At 42.5% G+C, this 22,334-nt stretch overlaps 2 protein-coding genes across 25 annotated transcripts in view; both read right to left on the reverse strand.

Moving 5' to 3' along the window:
• The window catches only part of LOC127482463 (uncharacterized), a 225,693-nt gene extending 213,884 nt beyond the window's left edge, over nt 1–11,809 (reverse strand). Inside the window, exon 1 of the mRNA XM_051812821.1 lies at nt 11,800–11,809. The gene's annotated coding sequence lies outside the window, so the exon portion shown is untranslated. The remainder of the gene's footprint in view (nt 1–11,799) is intronic.
• LOC127482446 (poly(rC)-binding protein 3-like) overlaps nt 1–22,334 on the reverse strand; it is a 493,280-nt gene that overhangs the window by 6,739 nt on the left and 464,207 nt on the right. For 12 of the 24 annotated variants that reach the window (XM_051812781.1, XM_051812782.1, XM_051812773.1 and 9 more), the window contains 2 exons: nt 13,631–13,800; nt 6,866–7,862 (listed from right to left, as the gene is read on the reverse strand). The exons of 5 other annotated variants lie outside the window; for them this stretch is intronic. In XM_051812781.1, coding sequence (XP_051668741.1) covers nt 7,517–7,862; nt 13,631–13,800 — 516 coding nt within the window. In that variant the 3' untranslated portion in view covers nt 6,866–7,516. Of the gene's footprint in view, nt 1–4,582; nt 5,502–6,865; nt 7,863–8,495; nt 12,375–13,626; nt 13,801–22,334 lie in introns of those variants that run through there. 7 more of the 24 variants (XM_051812789.1, XM_051812786.1, XM_051812783.1 and 4 more) reach the window with 5 other exon arrangements.

Raw genomic sequence — 22,334 nt, forward strand, 5'->3', positions numbered from 1 at the left:
TTTTAGTTCAGTTGCCCTCATCTTTAGGGGTATCTTGTGGTAACAAGCTAAAGGCAGGGAGTTTAGTTACAGAGCATGGAGCTTGTACATTGAAATCCAAACCAGTGCAGCCCATTGTTATTACTAGGAAGAGATGGCAGGAATAAACACCAGATCACTCATCGTTCTATTCATTATCCTTGCACAACTTGTTGAAAGAGTAAAGGCGATGGACTGGCCAGTGCGTGTATGCATTGCTGGGGAAGTGACAGCATTGGTCCCTCTTGGTTGCTTCTTGTTTAGGGGTTGATGCTCTTGGAGGAATCTCAGAGATCTACACATAATGTTGTATCCAAGTTTTATCCATCTTACTGCTGTGTACTGTACATTTCTTCAGCATGTGGAACAAAGCTTTTAGAGAGCTTTGTGAAGGTGGTGGGAGTAGTGACTTTGCCCTTTGTGACCACTGATGTACGTGTGCTGTTATGTTAAGAAGGCAAGAAATCATCCAGCTTTTTAGCAACGGAAGTAGCATGGCTATAAGGGAGAAGAGGGATATATCCTAACCTTTCTCAGTAGTCAAGCTAATTTATCAAGGTAAATAATCTCCTGTGTCTTAGAAAAACATAGGCATAATTAGTTTATAATATAAATATATCTTCAGCTTTAGAAAACAATGTTATGTACTTCTGATGAGCTGTTGAGCTAGACTGATTATTAATCAGAGAAAATAATTGTTTTAAAAACGTGTACTTCCTTAATTTCTCTCATTTCTTAACTTTCTTGAATTCTGTTTTTAAACAATAAAGATTAAAGTAGTCCTAATAACTAGCTTTGTCCATAGCCACTATTAAAAATGAAATTTTAATTGGAATTGAGAAGACTTATTTTAATTCTCTGATCTCCAGGACTTCCAGAAAACTGAAGAATCAGAATTAAGGGGGAAGGCGCTTAACATTTGTAATCCTCGTTGATTGATAATAATAATGGAGAGTGTTGTCCAAACTTAAGAACTGAGGAATTTCAGGCCACCAAAAAGTAGCTGAGGTTCCCCTGCTCAGTGGTTGTGAAACTGGTTAAGTGCCTTGCAGGGCCAGGATGGATGTATGTGCCTGTAGGTGCATGAATGTTCGAAATGGAGTTCCAAGTAGCAGCTCTGCAGGCTCAGCTACCACAGCTACAGCTGCCAGCTGCTCATGATCAGCTCTTCTCTGGCAGGTGAGTGCAGTCAGTCACAAATGGTAATCGGTGTGCTACCTTCTCTCTTGCCCTGGAAGAAACAAGCTGCTGCTGCTGCTGTCATGACTTAAAAGCAGATGTGGAAAAAGGTCTGTATTTGGAAAATAGATTGTGGAAAAAGGCCAGAAGCAACCGTGCAAAAACAACCAAACCCAAATAACAACAAACCAAACAACGTTCTCATTTGCTAACATGATTGTTATTCCTCTACCACAGAATTTAATTTAAAAATTTGCTTCAGAATTGCAAATACTGATTAAAAAGAACGCTAACATTAGCTTTTGCCAGGCCACCTGCCAATAATTTCAATTTGAGGAGAGACAGATTTTGCTTATTTCATACCACTATAATTAGATTCTCTGCATTTTATCATCTTTAAAACAGGGAGCTAGAAATAACTAATGAGAAGTAATATTCAAATATTTTCAAATATTTCAATATTTTCCGAATTTTTTTCTTATAATTCAGAAAGCTTGCACTAGAAAATCAGACATTCAGCCTGTAGGAATCATGTTGTTGCCATTAGAAACCTTAATGTGAGTATATAATGTGAAAGAAATTCCCTTTTGTTAGGTAGCATCAAATGAATTTGACACTTTTCTTTCATTTCAGTTACTGTCTTAAGATACATGCCACTCTGTAGAGTGACAGGACACATGCATCCAGGACACAGGACAGATGCAGACACTGCTTTAATCAACATTCCTGCATTCCTTCATAGAACGAGTGAATTGATCGAGTACACTGCAGTGCCAGGAAGGGCGGTGTGTACTTGTATCCCTAGAAAGGATTGCTCAGGCCAAGAGTTGGAAATTTCAGGTGTGAAGCAGTTTTTCAGTATCTGCCTTCAACTGATCTTCTGTTCATCACTTCAGTTACAACTATCCTGGCCTGATGGCTAAGAAAAGAAATGCGAGCATTTCCTTTGTGCAGACATCTAAACCAGGTCTTCCAAAAATACAGCGGAGGAACAAATGCCTTGCACAATTGGTGGCTGCAGCAGTTACGGAGGACACAAGAGATCTCTGTTCAAATCCCTCCTTTCAATGCTGTCCTTTGAACGGCCACTTTGTGTGACCTAGTTGAGCAGTCTAACAATTCCAGTCTTTTCTGTAGAAGCTGTGCCCCTGTAAAATGACTGAATTAGTGAGTATATGTGACTTTCTTGTTAGATAATCGTGGCACTCAGCCAAGAAGGGGAAGGTCCTGTTCCAAGTACATAAATAGTGCTGAAATACGTTCAGCTGCTATTGAGGCTGTGGGATAAACTGGATTTGGATCTTTCCCATCTGAGAGAAACACTGTTTTTTCCATGCCGTTGGGTATTTAAAAATGAAAGCAACGGCAGTGTTTCCATTTCTACCTGGTTTGGGTGGGAAAGGGGTCAGCACACGCTTTAACACTTTCTTGTGAAACCTGACAAACACCACCTTGTCCATGCAAGCCTTCTGAGGCTGAGGCCCTTACCAGGTGCCTGCATTGATGGCACCAGTGAGATTTATGCTGTTAGCTTCCTAGGAGCTTTGACTGGCACAGATATGAACCTTGGGGCCCACAGATGCCCTCTGGCTATGCCTGAGAACACAAAGCACTCTGCATATTAACAATGGACTAACTTTGTTTTCCTTCTGGTTGACTGTTCCAGCCAACATTCATAATTTCAATTTTTTTCACTCAAGAAACACAACAGAGCTGCTTGAATTCATTTGAGATGTTTCCAGAAACCTAACAGCTATTTGATGATGCGGAAGCTGCAGAACTTGTGCTGTCTTTCATCTGGAAACTCACAATTGTGTGGGCAGTGACCTTTTCACATTGGGTACATGCTTCCTCTTTTCTACCTTTGGCATGAGTGGTTTAGATTTTTGTCTTGAGTAGTACTATTTTTTGCATTTTTCCCCCCCCTCCAGACATACCTTCTAGTGTTTTGTTTGCCCGGTTTATATACTAAAGCTATTCAGGAGCTTTTTCTTGCCATTCAGAAATATTTTCCAACTAAAATAATGAAATTAAAATGAGCCTAGAGTTTATCACACTTCTGCCTGTATTTTTTTGCAAAAACCCTCTCAAAAGACTTCTTTTTCTTCCTTTGTGCTTTTATGTCTCCTCATTCCATACACAAACGTGTCCCTACACTAGTTCATTTAAATCTCGGTCTTTTCTAGCCAATTCTGCAAGGCATACGTGAATTATTAATGTGAAAGATACTATACAACACAGAGCTGCTGCTGCTGCCCTTTGCCTGGCAGCTCTACTGGGAGAGCAAAGTCTTGACCTACTTAGTGTTGAGCTGCAGTAATTTTTTTTTTTCGTTTATGTTAGCCAGGCTAGCCATAGAAATAGCTTTTGCTGTTGTGGAAATGAAGACTGTGGAGGTCTCTGCTGTAAAAGCAGCTTCAGCTCTCCTTTCAAGAGTATGAATTTAAATATATTCTAAGTAATATAAATATTTTTTAAGTAATAATAACAACAGAATTTTATCAAGGTTAGTACTATGGCCTATAGTTCTTTTAACCTAAGGGTTGAAATAGCTAATTGCCAACATTGGGTAAGGCTTCCTGGATGCTGGGATGCAAAGAGCTCTTCTGTAATCTTCCTTGGCAGCCTTCGTTGTCAAGAACTGCTCTGTGGCTGCATCTGCATTGGAAAAGTTGTTGACTTCTACAGAGATGTGCAAGTCTGTATGCACATCTTGGTCATACAGTACCAGGCTCAGACTCAAGATCCAGACACTTTAGAGCTGTCTGTATCCTGCAGAGAGTGTAAAATAATAGTGGTATGGCTCACAAGTTCAGCTGGGGCAGGGAAGGGAAGTGGGACCCCAAATTAAATTCCCAGAAGCAAGTAGAGACCTTAATAGATGAAGGTTGTAGAATCAGGCTCATGTCATTAAGGATGCTACTCACTTGCACTACCAGAAAACTCTGCTTTTCTCATGAAGGTAGAGCAAGCAGTAAATGTGGAAGTACTGCCAGTGCCCTAAGAGGAGAGGTGGCCAGAGCGTGCAGCCAGAGATGCTGGATCACAACAGCAGCTCAGGGCCAGCACCTTTCTTTTGCCTGTGTGTGAAGAGAGAATTTGAGGCTGTGACTGCAGCGCTTCAGCAGATCCTAAGGAGAACCTGAACTGCTCGAGCAGAGTATCAGGGCAGAATGAGACAGTCCCCTGGCCTCCTCAGCTCTCCATTCTCCCTCTTCTAATGCAAATTGCCATGCTCCTCCCAGTTTCCTGGCAGAAGGGAAGGTGCTGTCTAGAAGCCTCACTCAACAATGCTGCTGGGAATGGGAAAGAACAAAGGGTCTTAGCAATGCTGTACTCAGTACCCAAGTTCATTCTTTTGTTCTTGTTTTTCTTTCCCCAGTATCTGATCTATAAACCAGATTGGAGATACAAACAATTGGAAAACATTGGAGATACAAACCAGCGGCTGCTTGTAACAAGAAGACAAATTTGTCTTTTCTGTTCACTGTGTGAGGTTCTTAAAGAGCAACTTTGTTAAACACCAAATAAAGTTATAGAGAAATATTGCTTACTCTACTAATTACACAATCTGGCTCCATCTACTCCTGAAAAGCCTCATCATCCCTGACAACGGGCTAACATCCTTTCTAACGCTGCCTGTTTTGCACAGGTGTTACACTCTTTCCCAATGAGCAGTGGGACCTTAAGCGTGATAATATGAACGTTTAATCATTAATGAAAACAAGCGATTTGTCTGTGATCTTAGTTTGACAATTCATAAAATAGTGCTTCTTAAATGACAAATTAGCAACTCGGTTACAAAGAACAAAATTTAAACAACACAACAGTTGTATGCACAAAGCTACCACGTCTTTTTTTTTTTTTTTAATCAGGAAAAAAATTTATTTATAAAAACGTCTCATTTAATTTACTGTCAAGTCTCTAGCTGAATACAGTGGCTTAGAACACTAACGGCCCATGCTTTTATACAGATTAGCCAAAGCATGAACATCAATAAAAATTAACCCCCGAAAATAACTTGTCTTTGCTTTATGTTATGAGCCACAACAGAGTTAAAACTGGAACAGTAATGAAAGCAACACAAGAGTTAGGAAGCACAGTTGCTTAAAGAGTAAAGAAGTATTTTCTTTTGATGTCTCAGAATAATAAGAAAGTTAGAAATGGCAGAAACTCCTCTGTAGATTAGTCCATAGAAAGCATTGTCTCATGGGGCTTTGGAAAAGTCCTGTCTGGTGGCTAATGCACTAGGGCATGAAGAGATACATTAGAGAGCCCCCAGGCCAGTAACTTCTGAAGACAGCCTAAAATGTAGGAACAAAAATGAGGAAAATAAAAAAAAAAAAAAAAAAAAAAGAAAAAGGCAAAAAAAAGAAAAAAATCTTCTCACTATTAAAAAAATACCACTTGAGTACAACCAGCATAGAACAGCATTTCAGTGCAGGCAAGTTTTCTGACACAGGTTGGTGATTTGTTTTTTCTTTTCTTAAATGTCAATTACTGAAACAGTTACAATAGCCCAGAACAGTTTTACAGCAGTTTTCTAGAGCTTTTGAATAGTTGTGGTACCTTGAAATTATTTCCAGTTTTTCCTTCATTATATACACTCAAAAAAAAAAAAAAAATAGAACCGAAAAAAGGCCCAAAACAAACAAACAAAAAACCAAAACAAAAAATTCCCAACAAAAGCAACCAAAAACCCCATTTGGATAAATGCAAACTGTAACAATGGCAGGTCTACAAATGATTACAGTGACAAAACTTAGTGCAAAGGTGCTAAGGTGAAGAAAAGCCCACAGAATACAGAAATGACACAAAATACTGAGATAGTACTTAGCCCTATACAATAACACACTTTGAAATACCACGTTTTAAAAAGTATTGCATTTGCATTGTGTTTTTAGTTTATATTAAAATGCACTGAATACAGTTCAATTGTTAAAGCTTTGTGTCCAAGGAGTGCAAAGTGGATGAACATGGCAGGCTAATGGGATTCTGGATTTGGAAGTGGTGAGGAAAACAATATTGCATTACTGAGTTATGCAACAGAAATTAAAAGGAAGGTGGATGGACAAACAGAAAATGCGGTTAAGAACTAGTTCCAACAGCTAGCAACCAGCCACTCCATCCCCCAGCTCTCTTGGCTTTGGTTGCAATTAGGTGTCTGTAAACAGAACATCCTTAAGTTCTTGTTAAAGGGATGGTATCTGTCCAAGCAGCAACTTCTGAATGACCTTTGATAAGTGCTACATCATTTTCATGATTTCAATACAACCTGACTGCATTATTGGTGGTGAGTTAGACAGGGATGTCTTTTGTACAGAAACCTAACAAAAAAAAAAAAAGGTCATTTTGGCTGAATAAAATATACATGGGAGGAGGTACCAGAATAGTGACTGCATATCTGATTTGCACCTGCTTTTAAGTACTTAAAGAAATAAGTACTTTGTCAGTATATATAAAACATCTGACTGCAAAACAAAGAGCCTGCTCTCCCTCCCACTCTCCCTTCCTAAAGCAGAGTTCTTAAAAATATGTTTTTCCAAAGCAGAGAAAAATTGTCGCACCCTTTAAAAGAATGGCACAGGTGCCCGATATTTTTTTCCTTGTTGTTTTCCAATCATTTTAATTTAGCAGTTTTTGTCAGACCAGAAAGCTTCATCTGTACTTTTTTTTTTTTGTATGCAGAAGTACCTGACGTTTGTACTTTGTAGCCTCCCTCTCCTGCTTGCAGGCAGGTCTCAGGGCAGGGGGACAGGGATTTTCAGGCCTACTGGGAGCAGAAGAACGATTGAGGGGGCCAACAGCACTTCACGTGGGATTTCAGGGGCGCTAGTGATTGTCACAAGTGCCAGATTTGCAGGTCCCAGCAAGAGAAAAAGTCATCAGAGATGCCACTTTGCCATAAGGAACTGTTCTGGAGTTGGAGGAATACCTGCAAATAAGTGTATTTAGATGCTGGGCAGTATTGCTGGAGCAGGACCTGGCTGTCAAAATTTTGCCTCAATTATGTTTTTTCTGTCTCTTTCACATTTCTCCTTGCTGGGGTGGGGGCAACCCTGCCTGGCTGCCGCCCTGCCAGAGGGACAGTGTTGGGGGAGAAGGAGCCCAGGCTGGTGTCTGCTCGCTGTTGGAACTAGTTGGTAGGTGGTGCCTGGGTGTTAGTTGTTATGGAGAGCAGAAGACGACTTGAGTTGGCAACAGTTAACACTAGCAATTTAACAGAAAATAAAAGATGCCGTATTGTTTCCTTGATAACTAGGATCTACCACAGACTCTTGGTAGAGCTGGCAAAGCTTGCATTGTGTGTCTCATCCCTTCAATATGGAGCAAACTTCTGGCGGTCAGATTTCTTAACCCCGCTCGTCGAAGGAATTTTGGCAGTGTAAGCGGACAAACTCCCCGTGGCCCCCGCAGCGGCCGCGGCATTTAGTGCCAGGAGTGGGACAGTTTTCATGCCAAGCAGACTGGAGACAGGAACGGCATAGTGGGTGGTTGGCAGAGTTGGTAGGGGAGGGGGGGTACTGACGGTAACGGCGGAGGCCGCCAGCACGGCCATGGAGGTGGGGGTGGAGGTAGGGGTGGCAGACTGAGAGAGGTTCATGTTGAGGTCAACAGGGGTCGTGACGGAAGCGGTCTGGGTGCTGACTTTAGCCATCTCTAAGCTGCAAACGAAGAGAGGAAGAGGAACAAACAGGTTGGGAGGGTTCAGCCAGGGCGGTGGGGCCGGGAGGAGGAAAAGGAGGAGGAGGAAGGAGGGAGAGAAGGAAGGAGGGAAGGACAGCAACCACGAAAGGGCAGGATTAGATCGGTGGACGAGGGGGAAAGACGAGTGGGAGGGAGAAGGGGGAGAGAGAGAAAAAAAGGGAAAATGAGGGTCAAAGGAGGAACATGTTATGTGTTAAAGAAGAGAAATAACAAAAGGGTTTTCCATGATTCGATGGTGAAAACATTACTGAGACTCTAAAGTTCTTCTGGAACAGAAAAGAAAAGGAGGGTGGGGGGGTTTGCTAGTTCATTTTACGCATGAAAAAAGAAATCTAAGGAATGCAGGTAATGGCAAAAAGATGGAAAAAACGAAACTTAAGAGAAAACTTAAAATAACTATGAAGTTTACTCCCCAGCACTGATATGGTGAATTTTGCTTTTCATAATTAGGGTATTTTTGAAAGGGGGACGCGGGGGGTTTTGGTAATTTTTTCAATTTGTCAGTTTGTGACATAAAAAGTACCCTTTGTCATTTTGCTAGGATGAGAGGAGACTGAGCAACATTTTGCTGCTTCCATTTAAGGCATTAAGTTTTGGTTGTTTTTTTTTTTTTAAGCAAGTTAGTTTTTCATTTCATTCACTGTGAGGTCAGTGTGCATTTTTCATATAAAACAAACCAGATTAGCCAGTGTGTTCACTTCGGTTTGTACTTCCCCCAGACTTTTTAATATCACAACAAAATATTTATGCAACCTAATTATAAGTTAATTAGTAAAAAAGGAACACTGAAAAACACCCCGGCTTACACAGCAGTGGTATCCTTTCTGAGCTTGTGGCAGTGGTTACAGTGAACATGAAAAAGCTTACCAGCTGACAGACAAGGTACTACATGGATACAACATACATATCCTCAGACAGACCCCAACAGCATGAGGAAGTTCAAGACTGACCCAACCTCCGAGCCCAAGGCAGCAATGGTCTCTTTTTGGAGGATGTAGGTATCAAACCACCGTCACTTTAGCCTAACTCCACCCATCAGCCAGTGAGATGAGTTTGGCCCACATACTCCTGCTTTTCTGTACATTTTTAGACAGTATTTCCAAGGACGCATCTTTTTTTTCAGATGACAAAATGTTTGCCTAAATAAATCCTCCCTTCGCTGTTTGTTTGTTGCAGCTTGTGCACTGGCTTTTGGGCCAACAAATAACCTAAGTATTAATTTCAGGATGCATTTTGCAGGTGACCAGCTGTGAGCTATGGCAGCCTAGCATATAAATAGGACTATGGGCTAGGAAATCTTTGCTAGCTACAGTCATATGTATATTCCTATTAAGTTTGGGGTTTTCTCTGTGGTAATTACTAACTTGTCAGGCTCCTGGGCTTTCTCCTTAGGTGATCTGAGGAGCTGCAGAAGCTCCTCCCCTCCAGAGTGGAGTGCAAACAAGCTGCTAGCTGTCTCTGCAGAGGACCTGCCCCTTTCTTACCAAACCACATCAGGCCCTACGAGGCTTCCTAGCATAGGGTTTGTGCTGGTCCCTGTTGGGGACGGGGTGTGCAGGCCTGCAGAGCAGCTGTAGCCAGGCTACAGGCTGGGAGGGGAGCACGATCACCCTACACAGGGCTTGCAAGAACCTCGCTTTTCCTCACCTTAGACTTACACGCAGTTTTGAGAGTAACAGCCCGTGGGCTATTAACAGCCAGAGAAAGGTTCCTGCAAGGATGCAAGTGATAAACCAGCACTACGTAGGGAATGGGGACATGGGACTAGAGCTTCCCAAAGCACTGCTGCTGAGGGGAAGTCTAAAGGATATTTGGAATGGGTCTGAGCTGGGGAGAGGAAAATGGAGAAGAGAGGGAGAGCTTAAGCACGGAGCTTCTCTCTTTCTTGTGAAAGAGGGCTCTTGGAATATTAACTCCTCAGTGGCTTTTGCTGGGAAGTTGGAAGGGGCGCATTAGCTGTGCGGAGATGGGAGGGGAGGAGGGTGATTGCATGAAATGCAGACTGCTTTGTGCGAGGTAAAGTTTTTATTTTCCTCCCTGGTGGTCTTTATCTGTCCCCATGGATGAGCAACTCAGAATTTTTCTAACCCTCGCAGCAGAGTTGTTCTTTGCAGAGAGAAGAGCATCCCTGTGCTGTCAGCACATGCTACTTGCAGTCTACTCAGACTGAGGGATTTACATCAAGACCACTGAATCAGTGAATCCAACTCCAGTGTACATCCTCGACTTGGGGGTGTAGGAGTTATATGTGATACCCTGTATGTTTTGAAAAACTCAGTTTATACAGTTGGGATTTTTTAATATGACTCAGTATTATTCTGGTAGGGAGGCATATAGAAAGATAATGCAGGACTCAAGTGTTTCAGTGACTCCAGATTTGCCTACTGTGCATTTAACAGAAACAAAAAAAATCCTTACTGATATGGCAAGGTGTTTGAGCCTGAGATTTTTCCTGCACCAGCAAGGAGAACAGATCCCACAGACCAAATGCTGGTGTTGGTAGCAGCCATTCAAACTCCCTGTCTCTGGTGTACTCACACAGGTATGACTGTAGCAGTAATTTGCCCTGCTTCCCATTTGTTACTGGAAACATAAGGGCAACACATAAGGGGAAAGTTCATCAGGTTAACTGTCAGTTGCCTCATGGCAGTGGCGGTTTCCCAAACCGGTTGTGGATGCAATAAAATTAAATGTGAAAGTGGATGAGGCAGCCTTCATACAATTTTACACTGTCCCTTTGAAGAACTATGCTTTCTGAATATATACACTGAAGGCCACATCCTGCATCACCCAAAATTGTTGAAAAGAACAGAGCTCAGATGTGGCTTTGGCAGTCCTATTAGCTCTATGAATGAACCCCTTGAGAAAAGGACAGTAAAAAAATACCTTTCAGGAAACTGCCCTTCAACAAGGAGCAAGTGCTGCTGGCTACAGTTCATTTATAATCCAAAGCTGAGTCTTACACAGGAAAACTAAACTGCAGTTCGTTCTTAATAAAAGCTAGAAGATGGAATTGGGTACTGAAAATCCAGTTACTACAGTGGAGACCAGTTAAGAGACAGAATGTTTTACAGGAAATAAGACAGTTCTACTGCAAACAAACCAGGACATGTTCTACTCATACAGAGGTCAGTGCTCAGATAATCAACACAGAATCAAAACAATACTTTAGAAATATTTATATCTCTGTCTTGATATTGTATCAATATATTTATATATCTATAATTTAGAGTATACTATGTACATATCCAACACCAGATTGCAATAAAAGTCTTAAAGCAAGCTGATAAATTATTCTATAGCTAGCAACTTTGGTTGGAGGATAGTTTAAAGATACACGCAGAATGTTTCAGGATTACTGTGGATAGATTAGTTTTGATTTTTTACATCTTATGCTGCTGAAAGACACTAGTTTATGCAGAGATACTGGCCCTGGAAACCAAATTTCCATAAACAACAGATCTGGTGCGGGAGAAAAAAGAAAAAGTCTACCTTACATTGAATGCTTATATGGCTTTTATTTTTTATAATTATTATTTTCCCATACCAGACTATACTTTGGGCAGTACTATACTGTACTCATCTCTTCCCCAGTGCTGTTTTATGCCACCATCTTTAAAAGAGAAGGCATCACTTGTGACAGGTTTAGGACTGACAACCCTGAGACGTCCCCAGCATGCAGAGGCAGCAAAAGCAGCAGCAGCAGCAGCCGCCTGGCTCTGACCCTCGGACACCTGCCTGAGCACCTAAACCCCAGCTAGAGCAAACCTCCCACTTGCCTGACAGTTTCTCAGTCCTTTCTCCAGTGCAACTGCCACCAAGCACTGCTGCTGTGGTGGCACCTGGCTGGACAGAAGTGTCTCTTGCGAAAGGAGAGATCTGGAACAGTGTCACTTTTTAAAATGAAAAAGCCACCTTAATTTCCTATGTTACCTTACAGCTTAATTTATTAAACATTACTTTAAGGTCTTCATTTACAAATGAAGTCACTTCATCTAAATACAGTTTCAACACATGGTACATAATAATATATGATGGTTTATTGTAGACGATGGTAACAAATGACTTCTATCTAGAAATTTAACAAGAAGAAAATACTTTGTTTCTGGTTTCACAGGGTACTGAGTATCCGTAGTATATGACTGCTGAGAAGCTTTCTTCTTTGCGAAAGTATGTTAAAAGACCTCATATAGATCCCATTCCGTCAAAAGAATCATTAGACAGTAATCAACAGAAGTGTGAGAGTTCACAGGCTTTTCTAAAGTGAGTCAAACAGGTTTGTTCACTAGAGTTTGTCTCTGGTGAGCAGCTCACTGCAATTCCATTAATAAGTGCATTACTTTATTTGCATGCTTTAGCTGTCTTGAAGATCTTAAATTGTTATCTTCCGAGATCCAGATGCATGCCATATGGTGTTTGTGCAACTAAAAATGAAGGGGTCTATTCTCGTCTCGATGTGTGGGGAATCCCTGAACACCAAGAGAAGAACATATCCTTAAGGGTTAAAGGAGGGAACACATTTTTATTTGATTACAGGGCTTACGGAAGTGACTTATATTTGCTACAAAGAATATAAATCAAAAGAGCTGTAGGTTGTTTTAAGATTCTGGAAACGGCTTATCTTAGTTTTCACAGTGCCACCCCTCAATATATTTTTCCCTAGGAAGCTGCTTTCAGACTGAATTATAAAAAGTAGTATTTTTGTTTGCTGTAACACAGAGCTGCACAAACGTCCTCCACTCCATTTACAGTAGTTTTCACTGGTGCACTACACAGCTGGGATGGAGAGGAGGTTGGACCACAGGAAGCTGTAGACCTGCTATGACTACAGCCCCCACATAAATCACATGCTTTGTACTACCTTAACAGCAAACATAGTTAAACACAAAGCTTGATTCATATCACAGTATTTTTGTGGGGGGAAAAAAATAAAAGATAAAAAGCCATAAAATACATAGATACTCCCCCTCCCCCACAATATATTGTCTCAGTCCACTGTCTGCAAGTAGATCTATGAGACAGCGCTACATCCATTGCACTTTCTTCTCTGGATAATTGCAAGTAAAGGCGGTATCAATTTTAATATTTTTCTATATAATCATATAAAAACTGTTAGACACTTTAACCATCGTCATGGCTTAGCTAAACAGCCAGTGCTTTCAATAATTCTGGGACCGAGAAGTGAAGAAGCAGGGAGTCTCACTCTGTCTCATTAGGGAATGCTTCTCACAAATTTGTGGTGCTGCCTCTGAAAAAATAAATCCCATGCCTTTTGAGCAACCGAATGTCAGTTTGAAATCAACTCTGAGTGGCAATTTCCACTTGGTAAATTAAATCTGTTTTGCAATCTGTTTCACTATATTTGCCATTTAGGACAGTAAAATGCGTCTGTGAAAAGTATTTTCTTCTAAAGCATTTATGATTGTCATTTAATTTAATTTATCTGCTTATATTTTAGGATGGATGACAGTATGAGTATTCAGATTTTGCAGCTTTTGTCATTCAACATGTACCTGGAATTGCACCAGATTAAGCTCCTTTCCATATAAACCAACAGCAAACACAGCTTCTAATGATACAGGCTTTAGAACCCATTAGGAATTGAGTAATACTATGCGAAATGGACACTGCAAAGCAACTTTCTGGATCTACCCAGGACAGACATTTGCTGGAGAGCAGACAGAGCAACCTCGCAGAAGCATGATCACTTACAAAGCAAACTTACCTTGCATTAATGAGGTACTGTGCTAAGCTGATGTTTGCAGGGGATCCTGTGATTGTAACTTGTCGTTCTGCGGAGCCTTCTGTGGCATTAGCAATCTTGATCTGCGCTCCTGACATCTGCCTGATTTCATTTATCTTACTGCCTTGTCTGCCAATAATGCAGCCTATTAACTGGAGCGGGACAAAGACCGAGATTAGTGCCACAGACACAAGCAAAAACCACTTAACTGCAATCTGTAGTACTGCTAAAAACATGGTTATGAAAAGCTCAGTAGCAAACCAGATTTTTGCTGTGCTGTTTGGAAGGGGTAACTGGTGCAGCCTATTGGCTCTATGGCTCTAGATCTAGCTCTGCTGCTACGTGGTTATTATTAGCTCACTATCAGACTATTTTGCTATCTCCCATGGCAGAAAATGGCAGTGTGCCGTGGTGCTGAGGAAAACAAAACACAGCCTGGCCTGACTTGCCAGTGGCAGCAGCAAGCCAAGAACACCAGCTGGAAGTCAGGCTGACCATCCAAAGCTGCCACGTGCAGCTCTGTACCCTTCCAGTGCGCTGCTAGTCCTAGACCTCCCTGGGAACATGTGGTTCTTGCTTGGCCAGGTACTGTGTGATTAAAGTCAGTGGGATTTACAGCTCTGTAACTGCAGGCAGAAGCAGGCATAGGAAGAGACTGAAATTTATCTGCTTTCCTTTACAGGCGCTTACCAAAACTCATATATTGTGAATAAAACTGAGCCTGAGTTGTGTGTTGTGTGGGCATGTGTGTACCGGGGTGTTGCTCCTCCAGCAAGTAGGCACTGAGCCAGCAGGTGAGGCAGAGATGTTTTGGTTTCTGTAAGGGTGAGGAGGAGGCTTTTGTTCTGTGTTAAGGAAGGATGGGTGCTGAGAAGCTCAGCGATGGCCAGAACGGGTAGAAAACGGAAACTTTGCTCTACAAATCTGTTGACACTGGGATGTTGCTGCCAGTTTTGCAGAAGGATGTGCCAAAATGCAGAGATTGCCTTCCCCTCCAACCCTTCCTGCTGCTTCAGGCCCTGACACGTTCCCCTTTCTGGTACTGTAGTACTTGAAGTAACTTGCCAGAAACAGATTCACATTGTCCAGACATTTTATCAAAAGAAGAAAAACCTCCCAACGCAATCCTTGCTTCACACTCAGGGACAAACAGAAAGCCGAAGTGGGTACCTGGGTAGCTGAAACAAAGACCAAGCACAAGAGGAGCAACCACGAGGTGGGGAAATGGGGTGGCAGGAAATGCACACAGGATATCCCATCCTGTTACAACAGGAGGGCTTCGCTGAGCTCCCTGTCCTTATCCCAAGGACCTGTCTGAGAGTGTGACTGCACGTGCCAGTGCAGAGGACTGATCTGAGCTTCACCAGGGAGCCTCCAGCCTGTCTGTGCACACAAATCTGCCCGCATTGGCCAGCTGTTGGTAGCACAGGGATCCCTAAGCCTCCACTTCCTACACCTCAGCCTTACTGGTCTGCAGGTAGTGAAGGTAATGCAGGACAAGAGAGCAACCAGAGCACAGAGAAGGCACTTGATGGGTCATTCAGGAAGCTGCCACTTCTATGTGCTGGAGGTCCTCCAGTGACCCCCAGCTTATAACCCAGGTGGGTCAGTGCAAAGAATTTGCAATCTCCTAGCTGACTTTGAGTTATGGAGTGAGGATTCAGTCCAGACCAGTCATGGATACTGGTGATGCAATCATCTCGAAGAGAGGTTTGGTAACCTTTCATCTTAAGCTCTCCAAAGTCCTCCTTTGTTGCTGTCACATCAGGCTGCTTAAACACACTCTGCAATCCATGACACAACCCGCATGTATTCTGCTCATGCAGAATACACTACTCCATTTGCCATGCAGGAAGGACAGCAGTGCTGGGGGTCTCTCTGGGGTGCCTTTCCCATTACACGTTACTTACATTGCAATTTGTGCAGTACCTTAATAATCAAGAGCTGATGAGTTCTTGAAGAAGTTTTCATCTAAAAAGCTTTGATCAATCAAGCCACGAACATTTGGTTTCACATAAAAACACCTGCCTAGCCTTGCTTTGAGATAAAACCATGTCAAATTGCATCCAAACACCTATCTCTGTCCCACTTGGGAGAGGAGCCAAACCTACTGTAGAATTTACCAAGCCCATTATACACTGTAGTATAATACTATAATAATCAGTGGCACAGGATCTAGTTGGAGGCCTGCCACTAGCGGTGTTCCGCTAGGGTTCAATACTGGGCCAGTATTGTTTAAGTTATTCATCAATGACTTGGATGAAAGGGCAGATTCCTCCTCAGCAGGTTCACTGTTGACACAAAGCTGGGAGGAGTGGCTGATACCCCAGAGTGCTGTGCAGCCATTCAGAAGGACCTCGACAAGTTGGAGAGGTGGGCAGAGAGGAACCTTCTGAAATTCAACAAAGGCAAGTGCAGGGTCCTGCACCTGGGGAAGAATAACCCCAGGCACCAGTACAGGCTGTGAGCTGACCTGCTGAGAAGGAGCTGGGGGTGCTGGAGGAAAACACGGTGACCATGAGCCAGCTGTGTGCCCTGGAGGCCAAGAAGGCCAACAATATCCTATGGTGCATTAGCAAGAGCATTGCCAGCAGGTCGAGGGAGGTGATCCTACCCCTCTATGGAGCCCTAGTGAGGCCATGTCTGGAGTGCTGTGTCCAGTTCTGGGCTCCTCAGGACAAGAGAGACATGGAGCTCCTGGAGCAGCTCCAGAGGAGGGCCACAAAGATGATTATAAGGAAAGCTGAGGGAGCTGGGCCTGTTCATCCTTGAGAAGAGACAACTGAGAGGGGATCTCATCAATGTCTGAGGTATCTGAAAAAGGGGGCCCAAGAGGATGGATCCGGGCTCTTCTTGGTGGTGCCAGGCAATAGGACAAGAGGCAACGGGCAGAAACTGATGGACAGAAAATTCTACCTCAACATGAGGAAGAACTTTCATGGCTAGGCTTCACGAACAAAGATTTGGGGGGAAGAACTTTACTGTGTGGGTGATAGAGCAGCTGTGGAGTCTCCCTGAGTGGAAGTAGTCAAGAACTGCCTGGACACAATCCTGTGCCATGTGCTCTACGATGACCCTTGAGCAGGGAGGTTGGACCAGATGACCCACTGTGGTCCTTTCCAATCTGACCCATTCTGTGAATTCTGTGAATGCATGTATTATAAATATATAACACACACACAATATATGTACATGTATACCCACATGTATTTTAACTTTCTCAAGAAGTGAGTGGAAGAGCTTGGATCAGATGTGCACCCAGCCCAGCAGCCTGTGGCAGTAGCACACCCTTACAAAAAAGAAGAAGATAGAACCAGTGTGAGGTATAAAAAAAAGTTACCACTGGTATTCCAAATTTCCATCTAAGGCTTACATACCTGAGCAGCACCTGGTATCTCTGCCTTTATGCTCTATAGTTCATGTGTCTGACAATTTCTTTTTGAACTTGTTTCTCCTTTTGCTGCCCAAGGGCCACGACAGTGACCTGCAGAGCTTGGTTCTGTGTCGTAAGTATCACCTTCGTTGGCACAACTCAAAATTTCAGCTGATGTACCCTTCTTCTTGGACTGTGAGCATCAGATAAAAATGTTTCCCTTTTCACTTTCTCTATACCACTTCCATCCATCTTCCCTTACCCTCAGTTTCTCCTCATACCAAAAAAACTCCAAACCAAACAACTGTAAAACAAAGGTTCTGCTTTTTGCCTTTTTCTAGCTTTACTCCGTTCTTCAGTAAAGTTCTGCTGGTACGAGTGCAAACTGGACTGAATCAGGAGTCTGGACTCTTAACGAGTGGCACTCAAAAGTCTGCTGTGATTCCTCCCAAACTCTTGATCCTGACATTTTCTCCCAATACACTATGTCATCTCTGGTTCATGTCCCTCTCTTCCATTTTTTTTATTTCTCCACAATGGTAAATATAAATGCTAAATATCTATATATCTATATATCTATCTATATATCTAGATATCTTTCTTGTAATGCTTAAGAACTGACAGAGCCTAATAATAACAGTCCAATGCTGTAGAACATTGATTGCCACAGGAAGTGGCATGGAGATCACTTTCTTTTTAAATACTGGTAAAAAAAATCTTTTTGCTTTTCTCAAAGGCAAAAGGATTTTTATAATGTAGTGCTTGTAAAAAGGGCAAAGAATTAGCCTCTGCAACTTGGTATCTGCTATCTGGAGCAGTTGACCATACCTGTCCACAGGTACACATGGTTTCCCTTGGTTCTCCTCTGTCAACACAGAACAAGTCCATTTGCTTTGGCAAAGCCTCTTCATTAGTTGAGCATCATCAATGAGACTCTTCAATCACTTTTCAGAAAGCTATACAAGCTTTCTTAGCTTCAGGTTTGAGTTTTTTTGTTTTGTGGTTTTTTAATTAGAAAGTCCAGGGCATAGTACTCTATAGGGAGAAATAATCTCCTGAGGTTTGATTACAGTTCTTTACTGACTTACAGCAGGGCCTGGAAAAAGATTCTTAAATACTCTGTATCTCTTAAAAACAAAACAAAAATAATGAAAAGAAATGTCACTTTCCTTGCTAGGATAATGCAAAATCTGGATTATAACAATTTTCACAGACTTTGCAAGAAGACATATAGAAAACTGAGAACCCATGTTCAAAAATGAGCCTTCTTATTGGGTTTTATAACTCAATATTTGTTGTGCATTTCAATTTATTGAGGGCCCAACACCGCTTTCCATCTCATTCCCTAAAGTGAGCAGTAGGTGGTTCTGGGGAATATTACTTTCAATGCTAAACAGTGCCTTATCCCATAAATGGTTTCACTTTGCCTCTGATACATATTAAGTCTGCAAAATCATTCTACTGATTCTTGAGCTCATTCGGACAGGTCTACTTGAGGAATCCAATGCCATTTTCTTAGATTAAGGGGAGATGCAAATCAGGCCATGTGCAAACATATTAAAAAATACAAAAACTATCCTCATAGGCATTGCTAACTGACAGAATCTGGTTATTTCTGTGTTTTTCCTCTGAGCATTATTTCTCTACTACACGGGAAGCTGTCGGCAGTAAGGTAAATTTATTGAGCTTGAATCCAGAAATCCCTTGCCTTCAGTAGAAGTGCTTTGACTTACACTACTGCAGAACCTTTCCCGGCACATCTTGTACGGATTATTAAGTCTTTGCCTAACCATTGATTCTAAATCCTCTCATACAACTGGAAAGCTTCTGAGGCAGGGATGGATTTAGCCAGCATCTTAGTTTTGTAAGAACGTGGCACTTGTTCTCGGGACTTTTCTGGAAGAGGGCTGTATGGAGGGTGAGGTGTACTTTTCCTGTAACATGTTTGCAGTGGGTGGCCCCGCTGGAAGTCACGGCTAGGGTTGGATACTGCCCTAATGTTCTCCTCAATGGATTGTGCCCATTCTCTCCATTGCAGGCAGTGGATTGGGGATCTGCAAAGACGAGAGCTCAGTCCTCCAGGGACTGCTGGTGGAAGAGGCAGTGCCACATGCTCCCTGTGGAGCTGATACTGGGTATTTTCAGTATTTTCCAAGAAAATTTTGCTGATGTGGGTCCCCCTTTGTTATTTGCAGGGAAGTATTTAAGGCACCATGGAGAAATAGAGGCAGTTCTTCAAGTGCGCCATATCCAAATTGGATGGACTGGCATTTCTGTCTATGGAATACTGATCTTAAAATTTCTTGGTGCTTTTGGAGGGGTAAGTTCCTTTCCCGTTACTTGTCCCTGTCTCTCCCACATATATGCAAAATGTGGCCAAATTTTAATCAGACATTGTTTAATTTTTATTGGTTTGTTCATTTATTGTCAATGGGCATTCTGGAAGATTGAATTATGAAATCTTAAGACATCTACTTTCTGTATCCAATCCCCTACACCCATGGATGCTGTTTCTTCCATTCTTTTAAGGACCTGCCACTGTTAATGCCACTTTTTTCTCGGATTTAGGTGAAACACACTTATATTGAGTAACTTGGGCAGCAGTGATAGGACAATCAAGATCCCAGCAAGAAAAGAAAGGCAACCTGTAAGCCCCTGTAAGAGGTTTTGATGAGCAAAAGGAGATGCTAGGTAAGGATCAAAGTGACTTCTGAGAGGGGCCAAGAGAAATTTCCTTTCTGTTCTCTTTTTGGAGTTACACAGAGGTTATGAAAAAACCCTAGAAAGTCAAATCTTCTGAATTCATTATTTGGAGAGGAAGCCTCAGCTTTTAGCATGTGGAAAATAACCTTCTGTAAAACATTTTTTTTTTAATTCTCCAGAATCTCTTTGCTATCAAGCAACAGGTTAGGTGGTACTGTCAGCATACTGTATGAAGAAAGCAGCATACTGTTGTTACAGAAAATATTAATGACATAAAAAAAAATTCTGTCACAGCCTTAATGCCAGAGGGAATGAAGAAAATTTATTTCAATATGAAGGTAGGTAATTTGCAAATGGCTATTAACATCTATTTGCTGTAGACTAGGCTAAACTCTCAGCTCCTTATTCTCACTGAGGCTTTGGCTTTATGTGCTTATCATTATCTTGGTTTTAAAGAGTATGTTGTAGCCCATGTAGATATACACTGACTTCTCTAGTAGCTGCAAAGCATGTATTTGCAAGTCTCATGTTGTTCTCATGTGTGCTGGACTTTTACACAAATCAGTACATACAATAAGAAAGCTGTGGGACTCGTGCAGCACAGGGAATCCAGGGAATCCCTGGAGTTGGGGCAGGCAGGGGTACTGGCCATGGGCAACTCTGGGGCTGCACTGCAGCTCTGTGCCAGGGCCTGCAGCTTCCTTCACCTTCAACCAGATAAATAACCATTATACCACACTGATGGCCTGTCTATCAAGACTGGGACTAGGAGATGCTTATTGGGAAAGCAAGGACAAATTACCCAACTGCTGTTGCCCTGATCTCTTTCTTTTGTCCTTTTGAACACTTCCAGGGATGATGATTCCACCACTTCCCTGGACAGCCTGTTCCCATGTCTGACCACCCTTTTGGTGAAGAAATTTTTCCTAATATCCAACCTAAAACCTCCCCTGGCACAACCTCACTTACTTGGGAAGTAAGTAAGTACTTCCATCCTTCTTTCAAGCAGCTGTAGAGAGCAATGAGGTCCCTCCTGAGCCTCCTCTCTCCAGGCTAAACAACCCCAGCTGCCTCAGCAGCTCCTCTTGGGACTTGTGCTCAGACCCTTCACCGGCTTCCTTGCCCTTCTCTGGACACATTTCAGCACCTCAGTGTCTTCCCTGGACTGAGGGACCCAAACTCAACACAGGATGCACAGTGTGGCCTCACCAGTGCTGAGTACAGGGGGACAATCACTGCCCTGATCCTGCTGGTCACACCATTTCTGATACAAAATTTTTGGCACTGGGCTGCCTGGAGAGCAGCCTTACTGAAGCTGTGATGGGATACTCTATAAATGGGAGACCCCAGGGAAGGTACCCTCTAGCTGATGCAGCCCAAGGACAGCCTGGCAAGGCACCTCTGATAGGCTGGGGCACAGGCAGAGCAAATGCCTTGGGGAAATGCACAGGGAAACTGGTTGTCCCCCTCCAAATTCCCAAGCAGCTCCAGATGCCTGATAAGACATGGGAGCCTGTTCTCCCCTCTGTGCTGGCACTGCAACACCAAGTGTGCACACACAGACATGGGCATGCACAGAGCACTGGTGGGCAGCACTAATGCCCTTCGGTGCTTTAATGCACACCTTGACACCCCGTGAACATCAGAACTCCCTCTTACCACCTCTAGAGCCCGTGCAGGCTGTTTCTAAGCCTAACCCCATTTTGGCCTTGACTTTGCTCCTTTAGCAACAACAGCAAGACTCACACGGCGTAGCCATAAAAATCTTCTGTCAGAAGCAAAGCGTGGATGTGTGTTTGCTTTTCACTGACAGTGCTGAGCTGGGGCATTTCACACCTCCCACATGAGAAACTGATGGGTTTTTTAAATTTTCTACTCCACTACAGGACCCAAGGCAAACTTCCTCCTTTTCTTTCTCCGCTATGAACCCCGAAAGAAGTCAAAAGAGTGACCTTGGGTTTATATCTCTGATGGCAAGAACAAGATCTGCCTGAAAGCGATATTAAAAAAATTTGCACTGTAAGGACAAACAGGTTGCTCCTATAAAATTCTCAACATACAACAAATTGGGTTGTAAAGCAGGTACTGATAAATCGCATCTTTTAAGTAACAGAAAGCTTATGAAGTCACAGCACTCACACCTTTGCTTCTTTGTTATTCTGTATCTTTTTCTTACTGTAAATCATTGCCACTGAGTTTAATAGGGCTTGCACAATATTGTAAGTATCTTTTAAATAGTCTAATTGCTATTTGTGTTCCCACTTATGCTTGAAAGCTTTTTTTACTAGAGGGGAAAACTTCCATTTTCCAAATGACTCATTTGCAATGAAAACTGAAAAAAAACCCCAACCCTGTTTGCAATGAAATTGAGTAACAGGGGAAGGCATTTTTACGTGATGCACAGTATATCAGTTGGGCATTCTGAGTAGCTGTTTTAAGGTTCAGCACCATATTGCTCATGGACACTGGGCCTGTTGATCATAGCCAGCTCAGTAGCTGAAGCAGGAGTGTTTCTAACCCTTGTTTTTTTCAAATAACCCTTTATATTGGACCTTCACATAACCGAAGTAGCTTTTTTGCTGAGGAAAAATGATGCCTTGGATAAGTGCA

Source organism: Manacus candei, unplaced genomic scaffold (genome assembly GCF_025592945.1).
Source record: "Manacus candei isolate 608988 ecotype Guabito, Panama unplaced genomic scaffold, ASM2559294v1 h1tg000088l, whole genome shotgun sequence".
NCBI classification, from domain to species: Eukaryota; Metazoa; Chordata; class Aves; order Passeriformes; family Pipridae; genus Manacus; species Manacus candei.